The sequence below is a fragment of the Mauremys reevesii genome, linkage group 7 (genome assembly GCF_016161935.1).
Source record: "Mauremys reevesii isolate NIE-2019 linkage group 7, ASM1616193v1, whole genome shotgun sequence".
NCBI lineage: Eukaryota > Metazoa > Chordata > Testudines > Geoemydidae > Mauremys > Mauremys reevesii.
Window position 1 is genome coordinate 16524121 of NC_052629.1, and position 18749 is coordinate 16542869.

General features: G+C 44.0%; 1 protein-coding gene across 1 annotated transcript in view; it reads left to right on the forward strand.

The window, feature by feature from the left end:
* Window positions 1-1166, forward strand: part of GRK5 (G protein-coupled receptor kinase 5) — a 228489-nt gene extending 227323 nt beyond the window's left edge. The window contains exon 17 of the mRNA XM_039547923.1: window positions 295-1166. Within this exon, the coding sequence (XP_039403857.1) occupies window positions 295-390 (96 nt within the window). The 3' untranslated portion in view covers window positions 391-1166. The remainder of the gene's footprint in view (window positions 1-294) is intronic.
* Window positions 1167-18749: the final 17583 nt, after the last annotated feature.

Below are 18749 nucleotides of genomic sequence, written 5' to 3' on the forward strand. Positions count from 1 at the left end.
AGACTTTGAAGTGTTCGTTTCCTTGTTTCAGAGCTAATCAGTACTAGCAATCATTCAGGATCCTCCTCTTTTTATATTAAAAACAAATATCTATGAAGGAGAGGACAAAAAATAATCACCAGTTAAACTTCAAAATCTCTCTTTGCCTGCTGAACAGTTGTTCCACATGTGACAGAATTCCTAGATACTGAATAATTGAAATGCTGTGTTACGTCAGAATGATGCATGTTGGACAAACCTTGGGAAAACTCACTGGCCCATCTATGAAAACTAAAGAGATTATCACATTTCTAGGATCAAAGGACTTCAAAAGGGAATCCCAGGCCTTCTGGAAATCAAATGGCCCCCAAGGATCCATCACTACCAGGAAAGAAGAAACATGTCAGATAGTGCCTGGATTATAAATGTATTTTCCATTCTTGTCATTCCACAGCTGTTCCGTGTGTTTATTAACCAGTCCATGTGAGTTATATTGTATGTGTTGAGTGCAATCTCCTTTGATTGCACTTCTTTTAAATACTGGACACTCGTCTAAAAGACTCAACTTTTTGCCTTTACTTTGAAGGTGGAGGATGTAAAAACTTCATTTTGCATTTCCAAGCAATGTAGATAGATCTAAAAATTTCATCTTGTATTTGCTCATATCTGACTAATGATTAAATTGTAAAACTGCAGAGTTTCATATTAAGACTAGTCTATTCACTTGCTTTGAAAATTAAAATTCACATTTGGTATTAACACACACACAGTATTCTTCTGATCTAATTTGAAAAGCGTATCCAGAAGTAAATGTTTTTAAGCACTGCTAATACTGTAGTCTCTCTAAGAGGAACAGACCCTTCTAAAGAAATGTTAAAGTTGTCTTTCATAATTCAGTCAACAAATCAGTTTTGTAATAAATTAAAGCAAATGTTCTCAATTAGAAGAACTAGTGGCTGTTGGCATTGTGTACACACAAAAAATCATCCTAGTATCCAAAGGGTTTTTTGTTGTTTTATTACAGGGAGATTCTAACATTGCTTTATGAAACTAGTTTCATTTTGAGGTTGTTACTGAGGATAATGGCTTCTGTGTTCTATGGCTGCTTGAATTCTTCGTACATAATGTCTAATAATGTCACAGTGCTGCTGTATCTAGATCAAACCACTGTTTTGTTTTGGTTTTGTTTGGGGATTTTTTTAGAAAAATAAAATCTTTAATTTAAATACATTAAAATTACTCATTCTGATCCATTTTTCCTCTTTTTTTTTATTGGACATAAGCCCATATTGCGCCAGATAATGCTTCAGCTGAAGTCCATGGGAGTGTTATCATTGCTTTCAATGGGAGAAGAATCAAGTTCAGACATTGCTGGGACATCTGCTGCCTTTATGTTTTATTATCATATTTTTCTGTCACATCACCTCTCCAGCCAGTAGATCTACCATAGGTCAGAATCTTAGGCCTTGTCTACACTGAGGTTATTAGCCATGGGCAGCTGCATCAGTGTGACCATGCAGCACTGATTGAACCATGACTTGCACTAGTTCAACTGACCCCATGGTGTAAACCAGGGCTTGAACAAGTGGGGCATGTCTGTACTAGAGGTTTGCACTGGTCTGGCAAGGCCAGTGTTGCTACCCAGTGACTAACAACTCCTCAATCAGGCTCGTATTCACAAAGCCTCCAAACAATTACAGTGACACGGCCAGCGTGTAACAAGGCAGGAGACTAGATTCAAAGACTTTAGAGAAGGCATCATGACAGTCATCAAGAGCTTTTCTTCACTGCAGTGTTAGCTCAGGGTATCAACACTTGAGTTAACTCCTCTTGAGTAGCTTAAGCATCAGCAGCACTTGAACACAGGCATCAGGTTAGGGCCAAATCTCAAGCTATCCCTCCAGCTACACTGCAGTGAAGAAAAGTCTGCCCTCCAAATGAATCTCCCTCTGGATGGAACCAGGATTCTTAAATCAGATCAGGAGCCAGGAATTCTTAAATTCCCCTATCAGTTCTGACACTGGCTCACTGTGTGGCCATGGACAAGTCATTTAACCTCTCTACTCTGGGTTCACCATATTTGTGAGATGGGCATGATGCTATTCACATATCTCATAGGAATATTGTGAGAATTAATGTGCTTTGGAGCTGCAAAGAGTTGAGTGAGTGCTTATTATTTTATATTATTAAGCACCCTGAAAAGCTGTTACCTTGACAACCTTTGCTGCAAGTGCTTTTTCAAGAGAATTTTCTGGACTTGATTGTACTCTCACTTTCTGATTTACTCTTTTGTGAGTGAGAAAAGATTCAGACCCTCTTGTGCTGATTCACCACTGCTTTACACCTTGTGTAGTCAATTGCAACTGTCCCAACTGACTGCAAAGTGGGTGGAACACGCTATCAGAATGGTCTGCAATTAATATCAACTTTGCACTGGTGTAACCTACACAAGGCGGAAAAACTGGCCCTTTATAGTCTACTGCGAAGATGACAAAAACTGACCTCATTCTCCCCACAGTACATCTCATACACACTTTCTGAGGTGAAATATAAAAACTACCAGATGCTCTATGGTACTAAAAGGTTTAAAAGGAAAAGGATCGTGGAATAGGGCGACCAGACAGCAAGTGTGAAAAATTGCGATGGGGTGGGGGGTAAGAGGAGCCTATATAAGAAAAAAGACCCCAAAATCAGGACTGTCCCTATAAAATCGGGACATCTGGTCACCCTGTCATGGAACAAGAGCCCACGTTAAATTGCATGACTGGCCAAAGATACAAAAAGGACAGTGGTTGCGTTCAAAAATGAAGGGACATTCTGATTTGCTTCATGAAATTTCCCACTCTCACAGAGAGAGCTGGCCAAATTTGTTTCCCATGATACCCACTTCCTTTTCATATAATAGGCAGGTTGGAAGGGACCTCAGGAGGTCATCTAGTCCAACCCCCTGCTCAAAGCAGCACCAATCCCAAACAGATTTTTGCCCCAGAGCCCTAAGTGGTGCCCTCAAGGATTGAACTCACAACCCTGGGTTAAGTAGGCCAATGCTCAAAACACTGAGCTATCCCTCTTGATGTATGCTGCAATACAAACTCCCAGCAAACACCACTGCTGCAACCTCACAGGCTTAGGGGACCTTAAAATGGGCATGGTAGTTCCCAGAGGAGGGGACAGTGTGGGTGATAAAGGGGCCCACAGAGAAAAATTTTATTTAAGCTTCATCATGATGTGTTTTATGAGACCTACAAATCTCTGGCCTTGCTTAAATGCCCATTGATTGGGGAGAGATTGTTTGCAGGCAGAAAAATCAAAATACACTTCACTGGCATGCACGTCGTGCATCTAAAGTGGAATTTTGCATTCAGCTGCATCTTTACCAGTAAACTTTGCAAACACGTTGCCACCCAGCAGAGTGGTTTTTTTCTTGTATTTTCCAACTTCTTTTCTTAACCAAAAAAAAAAAATTGTAAAAAGGTGTAAAGGAAAAACTGAGAGCCTGCTGATGGCAAACAGTGTTTGCACCAAATACCAGGAAAGAACTCCTCAAGAGCAGTTTATCTAGCAGAGAAAAGTATAACATGATCCCATGGCCAGACGGTGAAGCTAGATACATTCACATTGGAAATAAGACGCATATGAACAGTGAGATTAAGTAACCACTGAAACAATTTACCAGTGGGCGTGGCGGAGTCTCCATTACAGACAAATTTTTAATCAAGATTGGAAGCTATTTTAAAAAAAGCCCTGCTCTAGGACAGATTTTGGAGACGTTCTGTGGCCTGTGTTGTACAAGAGGTCACGCTAGATGATCACAGTGGTCCCTTCTGGCCTTGGAGTCTATGAAACTGGGTAAAAGTGGCAGCCTTGTCAAACTGCCAAGCTCAGTAAAATTTAAGGTGCTCATCTGTGTGAATTCAGGTCCGGCCGATTTACATTGACACTGACCTGCTAACATACATTCAACCAATTTTCCTGCAATTATAAAAAGTTTACAGGTCATGTGTCATTTGATCTTTTCAGTAAATTCCTTGGGTTGTTTTGTTTTCCCTCTGTTAACCTTTCCTGGAATTTTCCTAATATACCAGGCAAGTTTCTCTCAAGTTATGTACAGACCATTGGCAGAATACCCTCATCACTCACATGATTTAAAAAGAATTAAATTAAAATGTTTAATGCCCAGAAAGAGCTTTGGAGGCGGAAAGTATTACATAAGGCCCAGCTCCTGCATCCGAAATCCATGGGGCTCTGTGCAGGCACAAGGGGCTGCCCAGATGGAGTCAGTCACAAGCTTGGAGACTACATTATTCTGCTTATTTTTTTTTATAGGTGGCACATGAGTAAGTTCAAAATAATTTTTAATGGCCTAAGGGTTTTAACTCATTTTCCCCTCACGAGAATAATATTTATTAGTAACATTCACCATTGTACTATGCTTTACCTGACAAACTCGAAAGAGAAATGCCACAAGTCTTAGCTTGGAAGCATTCAATAGGCTAAAGATGGTGAAGTAAGCCTGCAGAATTGATCCAGTCCGCAAAATAACAGTGCTTCCTTGCAAATTATGGGTTTTTTTAAAAACTTTTTTGACCTTTGCAGAATTTCTGCTTTTTAATTCAAGCAAAACACTAGGAAATTACATTTCAAATTCAAGAGAAGTAGTGGTAGTCAGTGCCTGCTGCAAAGGTATGCTAGTGTTCAGCTCACTCGGCGAGTCATTCAGTGAGAGAAATGGCCAATAAATTTAGAACAAAGAAAAGGAAATATCTCTTCACACAATATGTAGTCACTGGTGCAGGTGGCCCTTGAGCGAACTACTGGATTCTAAGAAGGAGCTGAGCAAATAGTTTCCTCATGTGTAAAATGGGGGTGATGATACTGCACCGCTTTGTAAAGCACTTTGCGATCTATTGATGAAGAACACAATAAAGACCTGCATATTATAGACAGGGCTGGTAGTACTGTACACTATTACGGTTGCCTGACACACCCCATATATATATATATGCCTGAAAATAGTGTCTAAACTTGGCCAATCGTTAACCTTTCAGGCTGAAGTTTTCCACACCAGATGCCAGTGGAGAAGGTGTGCAGTGGAGTCCCTTCCCCACCCCCAGCTGGGCATGATCTCATATTATCGCAGAGCTTCCAGTAGTCCATAACCCCTTCTCAGGGTCTTCACGCCCCTTTACTAGTGGCTAGTAAAGGAACCCAAGCCCAGCCACTACATTGGGTTCCAGTCCAGTGATCCTAGGAGATGTTGCCAAGATTCACTTCACTAGATGCCTTATTAATACCTCTCTGAACTTCTTCCTATGCAGCCCTTCCCTGGGCTGTTGCCTCACCCTGCAAGAGCCCACCTGTTCCTTACAAGGCTTGTCGCTACCACAAGAGTGATTGCAGAACCACCTCCTTTTGCTCCAAATGTCCTCTGTTTGTAACACCACCAAGCCCCTTCCCAGCCAGGTTTCATCATTACTTGGGCCTGAGTCTCCCAGCAGGTGCAGCCAGGTACGCTAATTGACCTCCCTAATGCCTGTTACCCCCTTTGCTCACCTGTGAAGGGTAGAAACCACATCACACACTGGAAAAATTTCAGTCCAAAATGGCTCTGTTGTTTCTGAGACTGAGGCTATGACAAAATAATGTAATTGGTCCCATGTTAAAAAATTCTGGTGACTTTTTCTTTGAACCGTTCTAGTCCCCTCCATGCTTTGGCACAGGGACTTTAAACTTGGCAGGGGGCAGGCTTTGTGTCAGGCATGTGCTTTTTGCTTCTCCCATGAAAATCCACCTACATTTTGCCAAGTTATATGCCTTTGAACAATCATAGTTGGTACATGTGCAGCAGAGCCACCTTTGCTTTTAATAGCTAAAATAGCCAGTGTCCATCCGCATGGAGCATATTCCAGCCATCATCGCTCCTAAAGCTGCCCAGGCTGCAAATGCACCAGCCTCACCGAGTGACTGAGCATGTGCCCACTCAGGACAATGGACGCCAAGCTTTCCCTGTCATGTCTGGTCTAGAGCCCTATGCTAGCACCCCCGGTGCATGGAGGAGGAGAGCTCAGTCAAATGCAGCGGGGAGACGAGCCAGACAAAGGAAAGGAAAAGGCACAGACTTGGAAAAAAAGGAGACTGATGAGACTGGGACTTCAGGGGTGGGGAAAATGGGGGCTAAGCTGTAACCTTCTGTGCAAGGAGACTTTGAGCTGGAGGGGAGGCTGGGACTGCTTGGCAAAGAAACTGGGAGTGGGAAGTAGGCAGGAGGTTGGGGGACTATTTGGGCAAGGATACTGGGAGCCAGTAAAGGGAAAGGCATGGAAGCCACTTGACAAGGAGGGGGAACAGTGAAATCAGACCAGGAGCCAGGGGAAACTGGGGCCTGGCTGGACCACGGTGAGGGAGAGGGGCTATGGAGTCGACATGGACGTGGGGTGCAAGGGACAAACTGAGACCAGCTGAGTAAAGAGATTTGGACAAGAAACCAGGGAGTGGTTGAGAGAGACTCAGGTTAGATGGGAAGCCTGCCAGGGAGACCAGGGCTGGACACTAGTGGGTGGGGAGGGGAAGTTTAGATAGAAGGAGTTGGATGGGAAGACCTGGGACTGGATGGCCAAAGAGACTGGAGACAAGAACTTGGCGTGGAACTGGGATTGGTTGGGCAACAAGCCTGTGACTGGGCAGGCCGAGGGAGTTGGGGGAGCCTGGAACTGGGATAGCAAGAACGGAGGGGAAGATTAGCACTGACTGGGCAGCGCGTCTCCCAGCTTTGCCATGGGGTGAGGTGAGACTTTGTGGCTGCTTCCCCTCCACAAGCCTGAGCTGTGGGGGAAGAATAGCCTCTGGTTGTCCCCATGCTGTGCTGGCAGGAGGAAGGGGACTAACCTCCTGCACCATCCCTTACCCCCTCTGACCTCAGTCAGCCTCAGCGGCGGTGTGAGGGAGCAGAGCAGCCGCAGCTGGATCACCAAGGCCCAGTGCCCAGAAAGCAACAAGACCGGGGCAGCAAGTCGTCAGACAGGTGTGTGGCTGGGACGGGAAGCCTAGACTGGGGCAGGGGTCACTGGGCTATGAAAGGAGGCCTTCAGTGGGAGGTAGGGTAGGCTTCACTGGAGTATGAAGGGTGGATTCATTGGGGGGCAGGATTTATTGGGATATGGGGGTGGGTGGGATTGGGGCAGAGACAGGGCAGGAATCATCAGGAGTGCAGGGGAGGGGGCATTATTACTGTTTGGTGCAGCAGAATTAAGCAGTGCTGATTGGGGTGATGGAGGGAGAAGGCGAGACAGATATGGGAGCGTGATAAAGAGAGAAGAACTTGCTCCTTCCTCCTTCCCCACAATCTCTCGCACCTAGAACTCTCTCACCATTTCCCACTCCAGCTTCTCTTTCTGCTTCTGGCCTAGCCTGCCCCCTGTCTTTTCACCAGGCCAATTTCCCTCCTTTTTCTCCTCCATGTTATAATATGAAAACCATCAGCAAATGCTCAAATTCCAGGTGATGTAAATACACACACATGTCTGTGCAGGGGTTTTGGCCGAAGATGTAGGCTAGTCTAACTACTGATCTTTTCTCAAAGGTAAATTTTCATTTTGGTCCTGTCGTTATTTAATTCCACCAGTTCCACTTACTTGTAAATTCACTGCAACATTCAAAAGATAAAAAGAAAGCAGAGAAACACTGAACCAAATCAAAAGTGTAATAAGAAATTTATTGCCAGAGTCACCAAAATCAGACATACATATTGTAGGTCTGCAATAATTACTTTGCTTTTGGATGGGACACTTGTTCAGTGCATCATAGAAAACGTTATTGAAGTTTTGCATAACCAAAAAAATTTGACTGTTGCTGTTTTTATACAGTTAACTAATATAAACAATATGCTACGGTAACGGGGATCAGCCCAGTGTGCTGAGGCCTGCGGCCAGGGACAGCGCTGGGGCAGGTCCCTGCAGCCTGATGGCCTCGTGGAGAGAGAGGGAGACAGGAGTAAAGGGGCCACCAGCTGGGCACTGGGCATGGGTTGGCCAGGCCTCTCCTCAGGGTTTCCCTAGGAAGCCCGAACTCCCTGGATTTCCTCCCCCACTTTCTCCTTTAGTGACAAGGGAGCACACCAGGAAGGGCAGAGCGGGTGGAGCTGCACCCTGCTGGATGCAGGGACCCTGCTCTGCTCCTGCTGGGCCCCATCCATGGGCAGCAATATTGCAATCGCTCTATCCAGCCCCCTTTGGCGCAGGCCTGGGCCTCCAACCCTGTGCTCCTCCTCAGGAGCTGGGCCACCGACCTCCTGGTCTAGCAGGGAGTGGTGCAGGAGACCCACCCTCTGCTCCGCGGTGCCAGGGACCCTCCCCAGTTTGGTCAGCTCTGGGGAGCTGTCCAAGTGGGGCTGGTGCTAATAGACCCAGCAGGACATGGCACTCTTGCCAGCACTCACCCAGGTCCATGTAGAGGATGGGGACAGCCCGGTAGCCTGGGACACTGGATCCCTGGCCCCCAGATGGGGCATGAGTCTGACTTGTGGAGGGGGGTGCATGGTTGGCCTGAGGGTCCCTGGCTCCTTCCCCTAACGTGCTCTGGTTACCAAAGGGGCATCACTCGGGTGGGAGGGGGGAGGCAGAAGCAGCCCCGGTGCATGAGGAGAAGGGGGGGGCTGCTGAGCCTCTTGTAGTCCTCCTAGCCCCCTGCCGCCAGTAACTGACAGTGAAGACATACAAGATCGAGCAAAAACACAATACAGTATAACACTTATCTACAAACAAACATATTCAGGGTACTGATTGGTACAAGAAAGCTACGCTGATCAGAGTAGTGATGAACAATAGAAATTCTTTTTGCTTTTCACTGTTGCAGTAGTAGCTGCTATCAGCTCCAATGTCACTTCCTCCGCACAAACATTTCTAGCGGAGCATTAATAGTCATAGTCAAAATATCCAAGTAGTCACTCTTGTAGAAATCCAGGACATTCTGGGTTTTCCCCTGGTCCTCACACTCTATCACTGGTTCATTGGCTTGATTTGCCAAATTGCAGGATTCTTCAATCTCCTTCATGTGACTGGTCAGTATCACCGCACTGCAGCTACTTCTACGCCGTAATCCTCTGTTGCTGATGTTGGGTTGCTCATTCTCATCAGGATAGCCTTTTGCCAGTCTATTAGACCTCTTGGTTTCATAGTTCCTGAGCTCCATGAGCCTCTCATTGAAGTACTCTTGCAAAGTCTTGTCATAGGAACTGCTGTTGGTTTTGCGGTAACCTTTGATGCAGTAGTTTCCTGAAGAGTTGCCCATGCCGTGGACCTGGAAGCTGTTTTGTCCCAAAGATTTTATATTTGTAGGGTTTTCAAGCCTTAGCACTGAGCTATTTCTCTTTTTTCCTAGATCCTGGAAAGCCATGCTGAAATCCGAAGTTCTAGAATAGCTCCTGGATAACTATTTAAAACATGGGCAAATAAAATCTGAATTAAAACCATGCCAGCAAAAGCAATACGCATTTCAAAATGTCAACAACATAAATACTTGGGAACAGTCTTTTTGTGGCAGGGTCTATGTCTTCATATTTCTACAACAACTGGCACAATGGGGCCGTGATTCTGACTGGGACCTCTGGATGCTATTGAAAAACAAATATGAAATAATATAGCACAGGTAGGCCTGATCCAAACTACCCTGAGGACTCCTAAGTTCCAAGGGTGCTTGGTTCTGGGGTTTTGGTTCAGCCTACAACAGAAATGGTGGTTTCCCTAAAGATCAGGGTTGTTTGGATCTAGGCTTTTTGGTCAGGTCCACACCTAGAACTTGTCTATTTGTCTGAAGTTTGGAAGTACTGAGCATCTGTGCCTCCCGTGGGTTGTGATTTAGATGCACAATTCCCCTTTAATGGGATTTGAGCATCTAAATCTCCTAAGTGACATTGGAAATCACAGTCATTGGCTTCCTTTGAAAAGCAGGCCACTACGGATCAAAAGCTATTTATATCTGTGTATACCTGTTCTACATGAATCCTTTAAATATCACATTGTAGAATGAGAAAGGGTGAAGGGATTCTGAATCGTATTGGGTTAGCTGTAATACTTTTACTTAGTCATTGTCATCCTCTTCCCTCCCTTTTCTCTCTAACAGCTGGTTGACTATTTGTAAGTTAGATATTTTATAAAACAGTACAAGATATGAAAAGAATCACAAAAGATGCTTTAGTTTTGGCAATGATTCTTTATCCATCGATGACATTCATTACATCCATTCCTAATTTTTTTATTTTTTTTTACCCTTTTCCTTCTTGTACCAATCTAGCTCCATCAGTTTTACCTTGTTCACATGTCCATAGCTTATAGCTGCTGCAGTTTTCCATGACTGCAGTAAAATGGATGCCTCGTCTAAGAACTCTTTTTTTATTATTTTTCACAAAGTACCTTAGCAATGAATTGAGGTTTATTATAACAAGAATTACAGTTTGCACGTTGCAATTTAATTACATGATCCAAAACTACCATGTTAATTATTATTATTTTATATAGCCTCATAGTTGTGCATGGAGCTTTTTCTTCCTTCCCTATCATAGGTATTTCTAAGGTGCCTATCACCTTGGTAACTAAACAATTTGCTATCTGAGCTGCTGAATAGACAAACAAAGGGCCTGATCCAACCCCCGTTGACTTTAGTGGGAGTCTTTCTATTGATTTAGCGGGAACTGGATTAGGGCCAAAGAGTATTAGCTGAGATTTCACCAATGTTTAATGTGTCATTTACTTATTTATTGTATCGTGGGTTCCCAAAGTTACTGCTCTGCAATTGCTAACTTCCTGCCATCAGCCCCAAGACATCCTAGCATGCACCAGCCCAGCATAGAGCACTAGCTCCTTTAATTGATCAAATTAGCATTTGGTTGAGCTTTTTCTGGTAAGTAGCTTTGCCGTTTGGCTTGAACAGAGAACTTTATTTTTCTTTGGTTTCTTTATTGAGTTTTGCTTTTGTGATGGAATGAACCCTGCATTCATATCCATGGACTATTGTAATAATCTTTGTACAAAATATGCCTCGGAAGGTATACATTTGAAAAATAATAACTTGCTGGTCAATAATGTCATAATAAAATGTATGTAGCAACATTATACGTAAAGTTATGAATTCCACCCCACCTGGATGATGTGGGTGGCACATGTTCAAACTAATATAGCCCCATTTAGGCAAAACTGGTCAAGCAGCTGGTAACCAAAGGACAAGTTGACACCTCTAGCCAGGTGTCATCAAAGCTGATGGGCCATCACCGATCAAGTGGCCACTCTTTGGCAAGAAACCAGGACAGAAACAAACAGCTCTGCATCTCAGCAAGCAATAGCATAACACCTCTCCCGCACCAGACTCCATGCCTCTTTGCTCTCAGCTGCAAAGAGCTTTATCTAGGGATCACTCTCAGAAAAATGAACGAGGCGTACTTGTGGCACCTTAGAAACTAACAAATTTATTTGGGCATGAGCTTTTATGGGCTAAAACCCACTTTATCTCAACTAGAAAACACCCCAAGTTATCTCTCCTTTTCCATCTCTCTTTTTAACCTCAGAAGCCAAAAGAAACAGCATATGGGCTTTGGGAGCAGAGTGTGGCCTGAGATTTTGGTCAGCAATGTACTGAAAACAGGTGGTAAAAACTTCACCTTGAACCAACTCTAGTTTGTTAAGTTTAGAAAGTGTTTTATCTTTATTTTTCTTGTAATTTTTCTGATTTTAATGCCTCATTACTTGTACTCACTTAAAAGCTCTCTCTTTATATCTAAACAAATGTGTTTTATTCTTTAATTAAAACTCATCCAGTGTTGTGAATTGTTTGGGTAACTGCATTTAAGGTAGCACTGTGGTTTATTGATCCCCTTAGAGGTGCACAGGACCTAATATATCTGGACTGTTCAGGTGAGGACTAGATAGTTCAAAACAAGTTTTATGGGGGAAATTCAGGACTGGGAGTGTGTTGGGGTCACTTTGCAAATAGTAACAAAGGCTGCTGGACATGACAGTGTGGCTGGTGGGTTGCTGACAGGCTGTTGGAGTCACAGGTGTTGTACCTGGGCTGTGGCTATGGACAGACAGTCAAGGTGTGACCTGTTTGCGGCTATAGCTCCGAATCTGGGCTACTCACAAAGTATTGGGAGGTGCCTCAGGTTGCAGGGCAAGTGGTGACACAGCTCCTCACTGGTTTGAATTGCACGGCAGAATGCTATAGCTTTTAACCAATCTGACTACTAATAATGTGACCATTATACAGGTAAAATCACCCTTTCTGTCAAGGATGACAAAGTATTTTGCAATTGTGAATTAGGCTTTGCAACATCCCTGTGGTCTAGGAACATATTATTTAAACCCATCTTACAGTGGTGCAAAAAGGGCACAGAGAGGTTAAGTGACTTGTGCAAGATTGCACAGGAAGTCAGTGTCTGAGTTGAGACCAGAATTCAGGAATCATTACATTACCCCCTGTTGTAAGGCTCTCTTTGCTGCACTTTCTGCCTCCATATGTGGCTTATTGCTCTTTGGAGTCATCCCAATGTATGGTGATGGGTGAAGTGTATTCAGCATTATGTAATGCAAACTGAAATATAGGGGGAAATACTTGTGGTCTATGCAAGTCAGCCAGTTTTTGACAGCTAATAATTCACCATTTTTTTTCTGGAAGAGGGCAATCGAAATAATGATGCCTGCATGGATCACATTAGGTCTCAAATGAGAATGTTTAAAAGCACATGACATCTTTCCCCCTCATTCTGACTTTTTAAAAATGGCTAACTGGAGTATGAGATATGGGGGGGAAACCTTGCAGGTTCAGCACTTCCATATCAAGATTCATCCCAGATCACAGTATAATATAAACTCCCCAGCATGTTCAAAAGCAATTGTAATAGAAACATAGCTGGCTTCTTAACAATAGGTACTGTATATTGCAAAAAGACTTGTTGCATACAGACCTTAGTGTCCTGGAAGCCGGGGTACTCTGGAATACTGGGTAAGGTGCACATGCTGATACTATTAGAGCGTCTCCGTGCCATCATCCTTCGAGAGCGGCTCCTGGACAGATGGAATTGTCCTGGATCGGGTGGCTTTTCACTGAAATGTAATACTCTGCAGTCTTTAACTGGACAAGATCTCAGGCATGTTCCTGAGTCAGACAGCGCCATTTCAGCTTGCCCTGGTTTGTATTCTGAAATAAATTATTTCCCTAGCGTTCACCTAACTCGTAATCATTTAAAAGCACTGATAAGTCCCTGACAAGCTGTAATGCTGAGCTCCAGTGAATGGCTAAAGTGAAGTAGTAGAGCATTCGCTGGACTGAACTCTTAGAGGTCACAGACAAGCAGTGTCTTTGGTGCTCTCTGAGCTTTGAAACCCACCCCAGCCGCAGATGCTGTATTTATCAGCTGAAAGCTGTCCGTGGTAGGTCAGTAAAACCAATGCAGGAGGGGTTTAGGTGTTGGGGAATTTGCAGGGATTATGAAAGCTCTGCCTTCTGGCATTAAAGTCCCCTTGCTGTCACATCATATAACCTGATGTGACTGCGGACGTGAGAGCAATTAGAGGGACTCAACAGACAGCACGCGCAAGGAGGGTGCTGATGCACTTGCATGACATCAGTGCAGACAGATCGCTGCCTTTTGGACTCTTTACCTCCAGATTAGCAAAACATTAAGAGCTTTTGCTAAGAGAGATCATGCAAGAATGGGAGTCCTATTAACCAAGAGGTCAAGAAGTAGAGTATAAATAGTTGTAATGTAAAGTTCCTCCCAAGAAATCAAGGGCCATTGGGGCTCCTCATTAAGAGTAGACGTAGGTCCTAGAATTCTGATCTGAATCCAAACTTCCCCATTGTTTGTGGGGCTGGATCACTGTGCGTGCATGGAGGGAAAGAGTGCCAATAAATTAGCATTATTACACTAGTAGCTAGAGCCCTCAAGCAAGATGGAGGCCCGTGAAGCTGGGCCCTGTCCATACTCATAGTAACCGATAGTCCTTTCCCTGAAGAATTTACAATCTAAATAGACAAAAAGCAGGAGAGGAAACAGATCTGGGATTTCGGTTTGATTAAACCCCCAACAAATTTGCATGTTAATAGCCTCCTGTAGAACTGTGCCTATATGTGTGTGTGTGGATACATACACTGTAGCTGTGGATATGTATGTGCACCTGTTCAACGCAAGGTGTTGATCTTGCTCTATAATAAACCCCCTGAAAGACCGTCTTGCTCCCATGGCACAGGCGCTAGTTGAGTTCAGCTTGGCGTTTGGTAGCTAAAGGCCCAGCAGTCTCCTTGGAGAGCCCTGAACAATGAAATTCAATCTCACTGTTGGTCAGAGCCCATGTTGGACCTTCCAGTCTCCTCTGAACGCTTGTGGCCAGCACCTCAATGTCAAAAGTCAGTGAAGCTACACCGTTTTACACCAGCTAAGGTTTCTAGCCCTCGGGTTTTTGCTTTGGGGGAATGTGATTACCTAGCTACCTCAGGTTGGGTGTGTATTTAGGTTTGGTATTTTAAATAAGTTCATGCACTTAAGGCTTGTTAGAAATGTACATTTAATATAGAGAAAAAAGATGAGACAGGTCCTCAGCTGGGGTAAATCAGCATGGTCTGGTTTAGTCCAGCTGAGGGTCTGGCTCTGTATCTGTGTTTGAGGCACACAGGAAATCATTGGCAAAGACTATATGAATTAACAATTTACATTTACAGAAGTTGGGGGGTACATACATCTACACTGTGATTAAAAAGACCAGCAGTACTGAGTCTCAGAGCTTGTGCTTACTCGGGTTCCCAGGGCTTGGGTTCTGGGGCTAAAAACTGCAGGTAGACGTTCGGGCTCGGGTTGGAGCCTGGGATTGGAGACCCGCCCCCCCTTGCGGGGTGTCAGAGTCGGGCTCCAGCCCAAGCCTGAACACCTACATTGCAATTGTAGAGCCCTGCAGCCCGAGCCTGAGTCAGCTGACCTCGGCCAGCCGCGGCCAGGCCAGGGGTCTTTTATCACTGTGCAGACGTCCCCAGGATGTTCAAAGAAAGTGATATAATCATGACTCATCTCTGGTGCATAGCTAGTATTCTGTATTATTGTTGTGTGCTGCAAGGTGTGCCTTCATATATAAATACACTGTGACCTCATTAGAATTACAGTCGGAACCTTAAGAGTGCATTAATGAAGGCCTCCTAGCACTGAATTTCTTTTGGACAATTATCCTTGCATAAGTCTCTCCTAGTTCAACTCACTTACGAAATGTGTCCTTATTTTTCTCCTCGCCTCCCCATATCTACTCTAAGCTTTGTATTTATACATTTTCAGAGCCCATGTAATTCTCTGAATATGTTCCAGCCAGACCAGGATTGACCATATCTATGTGGGTGGGCAGGAGGCTTCGTGCTGGGTCACAACAAACACATCTGAATTGCATCAGCCACTAGGGACAAGTCGAGTGAAATCTCTTTCGTGACAGAAGGTGCTTTACGCAGCAAAGGTGAAAAAAAGAGGAGCAGCAGGAGCTACTTACACATGTGACACGGGGAGTTGTTATTTCTCCACTGTAAAGCAGGAGCTTGTGGTACTAATGATACTGCTCACAGTTGTCATCTGTTTCCCAGGAATAATTAATTGCTATACAAAATAGCAGTAGTTGACAGAGATGCTATATGAATGGTGTCCTATTGTAAGTCTAGAGGCTTCAAAGGAGCCTCCACAAATGTAACAGTTACTGTAGACATAGAAAAGAGTTTTTCCTCTTTCCATTTCAACCTGCAGCCTGAAAGCATTTTATCATCAAAATTCATTCCCCATCCTTCACCAAAAGCATTTGCCTGGCTGTTAGTGAGACACCAGCAGCTTTTATCTGTAATTGCTCACTGTACTTAATGAATATGATAGAGCCACACACACTGTGTCACTTGCATGGGGCTTAAAAAAAATTACAAATTCCCCTTTTAATCTGAGGTTCTGATTCTGCTCCCTGTAGATTAAAACCCAAGCCCACACTGACTGTTCTCCTTTAATCTCATGCTCTTTCCTGTACCATATCATTACTGCATACAGAGGGGCCAATGTACCTCCCTCTACAGTAGCTCTCAATCCGATTTAATATGAAGTTTTCTATTATTCTTTTGTCCTCAGGTGAAAAGACACATGGATTTCTGCAATGTGTAGGCCTCATTAGTTAGTTTACTTATATTTCAACTTCTGCACTTTATTAACAAGAAAGGTTTTTTTCCCCCCAAACAGAGCACCATGTTCTTATTTCCTTACTTGTATGAGTTGCACTTAATTGTCAATAGCCCTAGTACCAGGAATGAGGCAAGCAAGATTTGACCTGTCTCCTTATTTTTGCCTTTTAAACAGCAGTAAAAAGCAATATAAAGAAATAAACAAAACATTTCAGGTTCCCATCCCTTTAAAAGTCTGTGTTACCTCCACTATCCTTCTGAGCCATAAGAACATGTTGGAGCTTTTTGATATCACCACTCAATCAGAGAGAAGGATTGTAATAACCGTGATTATAATTAATAATAAATCATACTCTGCGCTAGAGCAGTGAGTTATTTACTTTTTATGGAATCACTGGATGCCAAATATGTTAATAAAAATGTTTCAGTACCAAATCTGAAACAGGTAAACCATGTCACGTAATTTGTATAAAAGCTCAGATTAGTGATAAGAAAAGCAAACTCAGAGCAATATTTATTTAACAGACCATTGCACACCACAGCTGTGATAAATATTTACTGGTTAGATATTTCCATACAGTATTATGAAGGTACCGTTTCATTTTTAAAATGCCAGCAGTGTTAAGCTATCAAGACTAATTATTTTAGTCTAGTAGTGCAATAAACCAGGAAAAGACTGATTCTTTTATCATTTACACCAGTGCAGCTCCCATAACTTCAGTAGAATTATGCCTGATTTACACCAGTGTAGGTGTGAGCAGAATCTGGCTCTCAGGGCACAGTAAACAGTCCATTTTTGACATGGAGGCAGATTCATGTACAAATCAAATCCAGGTAAGATGTTTGTCACATCGCTAAGTAGCATGTGCTTAGTTTATACCGCATTTTTCATCTTCAAAGCACTGGAAACAAAGGGTCGGATTAACTCCTACGCATGCAGGGGGTAGTAATTTGTTAGTTGCACTAGCCAGCTCTAGGGCTGGAAAAGTAGAGATTGAAGGCACTTTACCCAACTTCTAGCAGACTTTCTGCCATTTGGCTTCCACCATCAGCAACCCAGAGGTGACTATCTCTCTCAGGTGCTTTCCTATCCACCATTACCACAGTATCTGAGTACCTCAGCACAACCTCTAATGTATTTATCTTCCCAATAGGCCTGCAAAGTAAGGGCTATTTTCCTCATTTTACAGAGGGAGAACTAAGGCTCAGAGAGACTAAATGACTTGCCCAACGTCACACAGGAAATCTGTGGCCAAAGAGAGACTTGACCTGAGTTTCTTAGGACCCTGGATAGCTTCCTAACCAGTGGACCACCCTACCACTCATTTAACCCATTAGGTAACATTTGCAACTCCCCTATTTTGAAGATCAAGAAACTGGTGTCCAGAAATGTCAAATGACTTGCCTAAAACCCACAGGGGTCTATGGCAGAACCAGCATGAGAACAGAGGGAGGAGTTCCTGGCTTCCTCTCACACCACTCTCAGCTGATGCTGAGCAGAATAAGACATGTCTCCCTTTACAGGTTGAAGGCACCTGGGCTAGGGACTAGATTCAGTGCAGACCTACATCAAATACAGGTCAGTATTTATGCAGTTTGCACACAAAATCAAGAAGACATGGCCTTCCTAGTCAATGTCAGCGTCACCGGTGGTCACCACCCTATTGTAGATGCAATGAACCATGCCGTAGAACTTGTCGCCAGGGCACAGGAGACAGGAAATGGTGCAAGTCTAAAAAAGGGGCGTAAATGAGCAATGTGTATCTCAGGGCTAGTCTACACTTACCTGCCGGGTCGACTTCTCGGAGTTCGAACTATCGCGTCTAATCTGGATGCGATCGTTTGAACTCCCTGCGCGCTCCGGTCGACTCCGGTACTCCACCACTGCAAACGGCGGTGGCGGAGTCGACCTTGGAGCCGCGGACTTCGATCCCGCGGCGTCTGGACGGGTAAGTAGTTCGAACTAGGGTACTTCGAGTTCAGCTACGCTATTCACATAGCTGAACTTGCGTACCCTAGTTCAACCCCCGCCCTTAGTGTAGACCTGCCCTAAAGCTGGATCAACATTTAAAAACATATTTCACAAAGACAGCACACAGCACTCAGCTTCTACTGTACAGAGAGGGCCTCATGTCACCCAAGGGCAAGTGTTCCCGACAGTAGCGGGGGTAACAATGTGTGGCTACAACGAGATTCCCATACTATTCTGCCAGCATGGAAGATAGGGGGACTTGGAAATGAAGCATGACCAATTTCATGTGTTGAATTCTGGGGCAACAGGGCATGGAGAGGAGAGGGAAGTATGAGGGCGACCCCTTTCCGCCTTTCCCAATCTTTTACTCATGTCTTTGGGTTTCCCGTTGCACTTTCTTTTCTGTTTCTAGCTGTTAGATTGTAAGAGTGAGCAAAGCCTGCAGTCCTTTTGCATCTTGTGCAGCACCAAGCACCTCCCTTGTGCTTAACAACTTATAGTAACAATTGTGAAGAGTTTTTCCTCTTTCCATTTCAACCTGCAGATTGTGAGTGAATCTGAGATGCTTCAATGCACCTTTTGCCCGTACATCCAACATTAATGCAGCCAGTATCCTGACTTGACA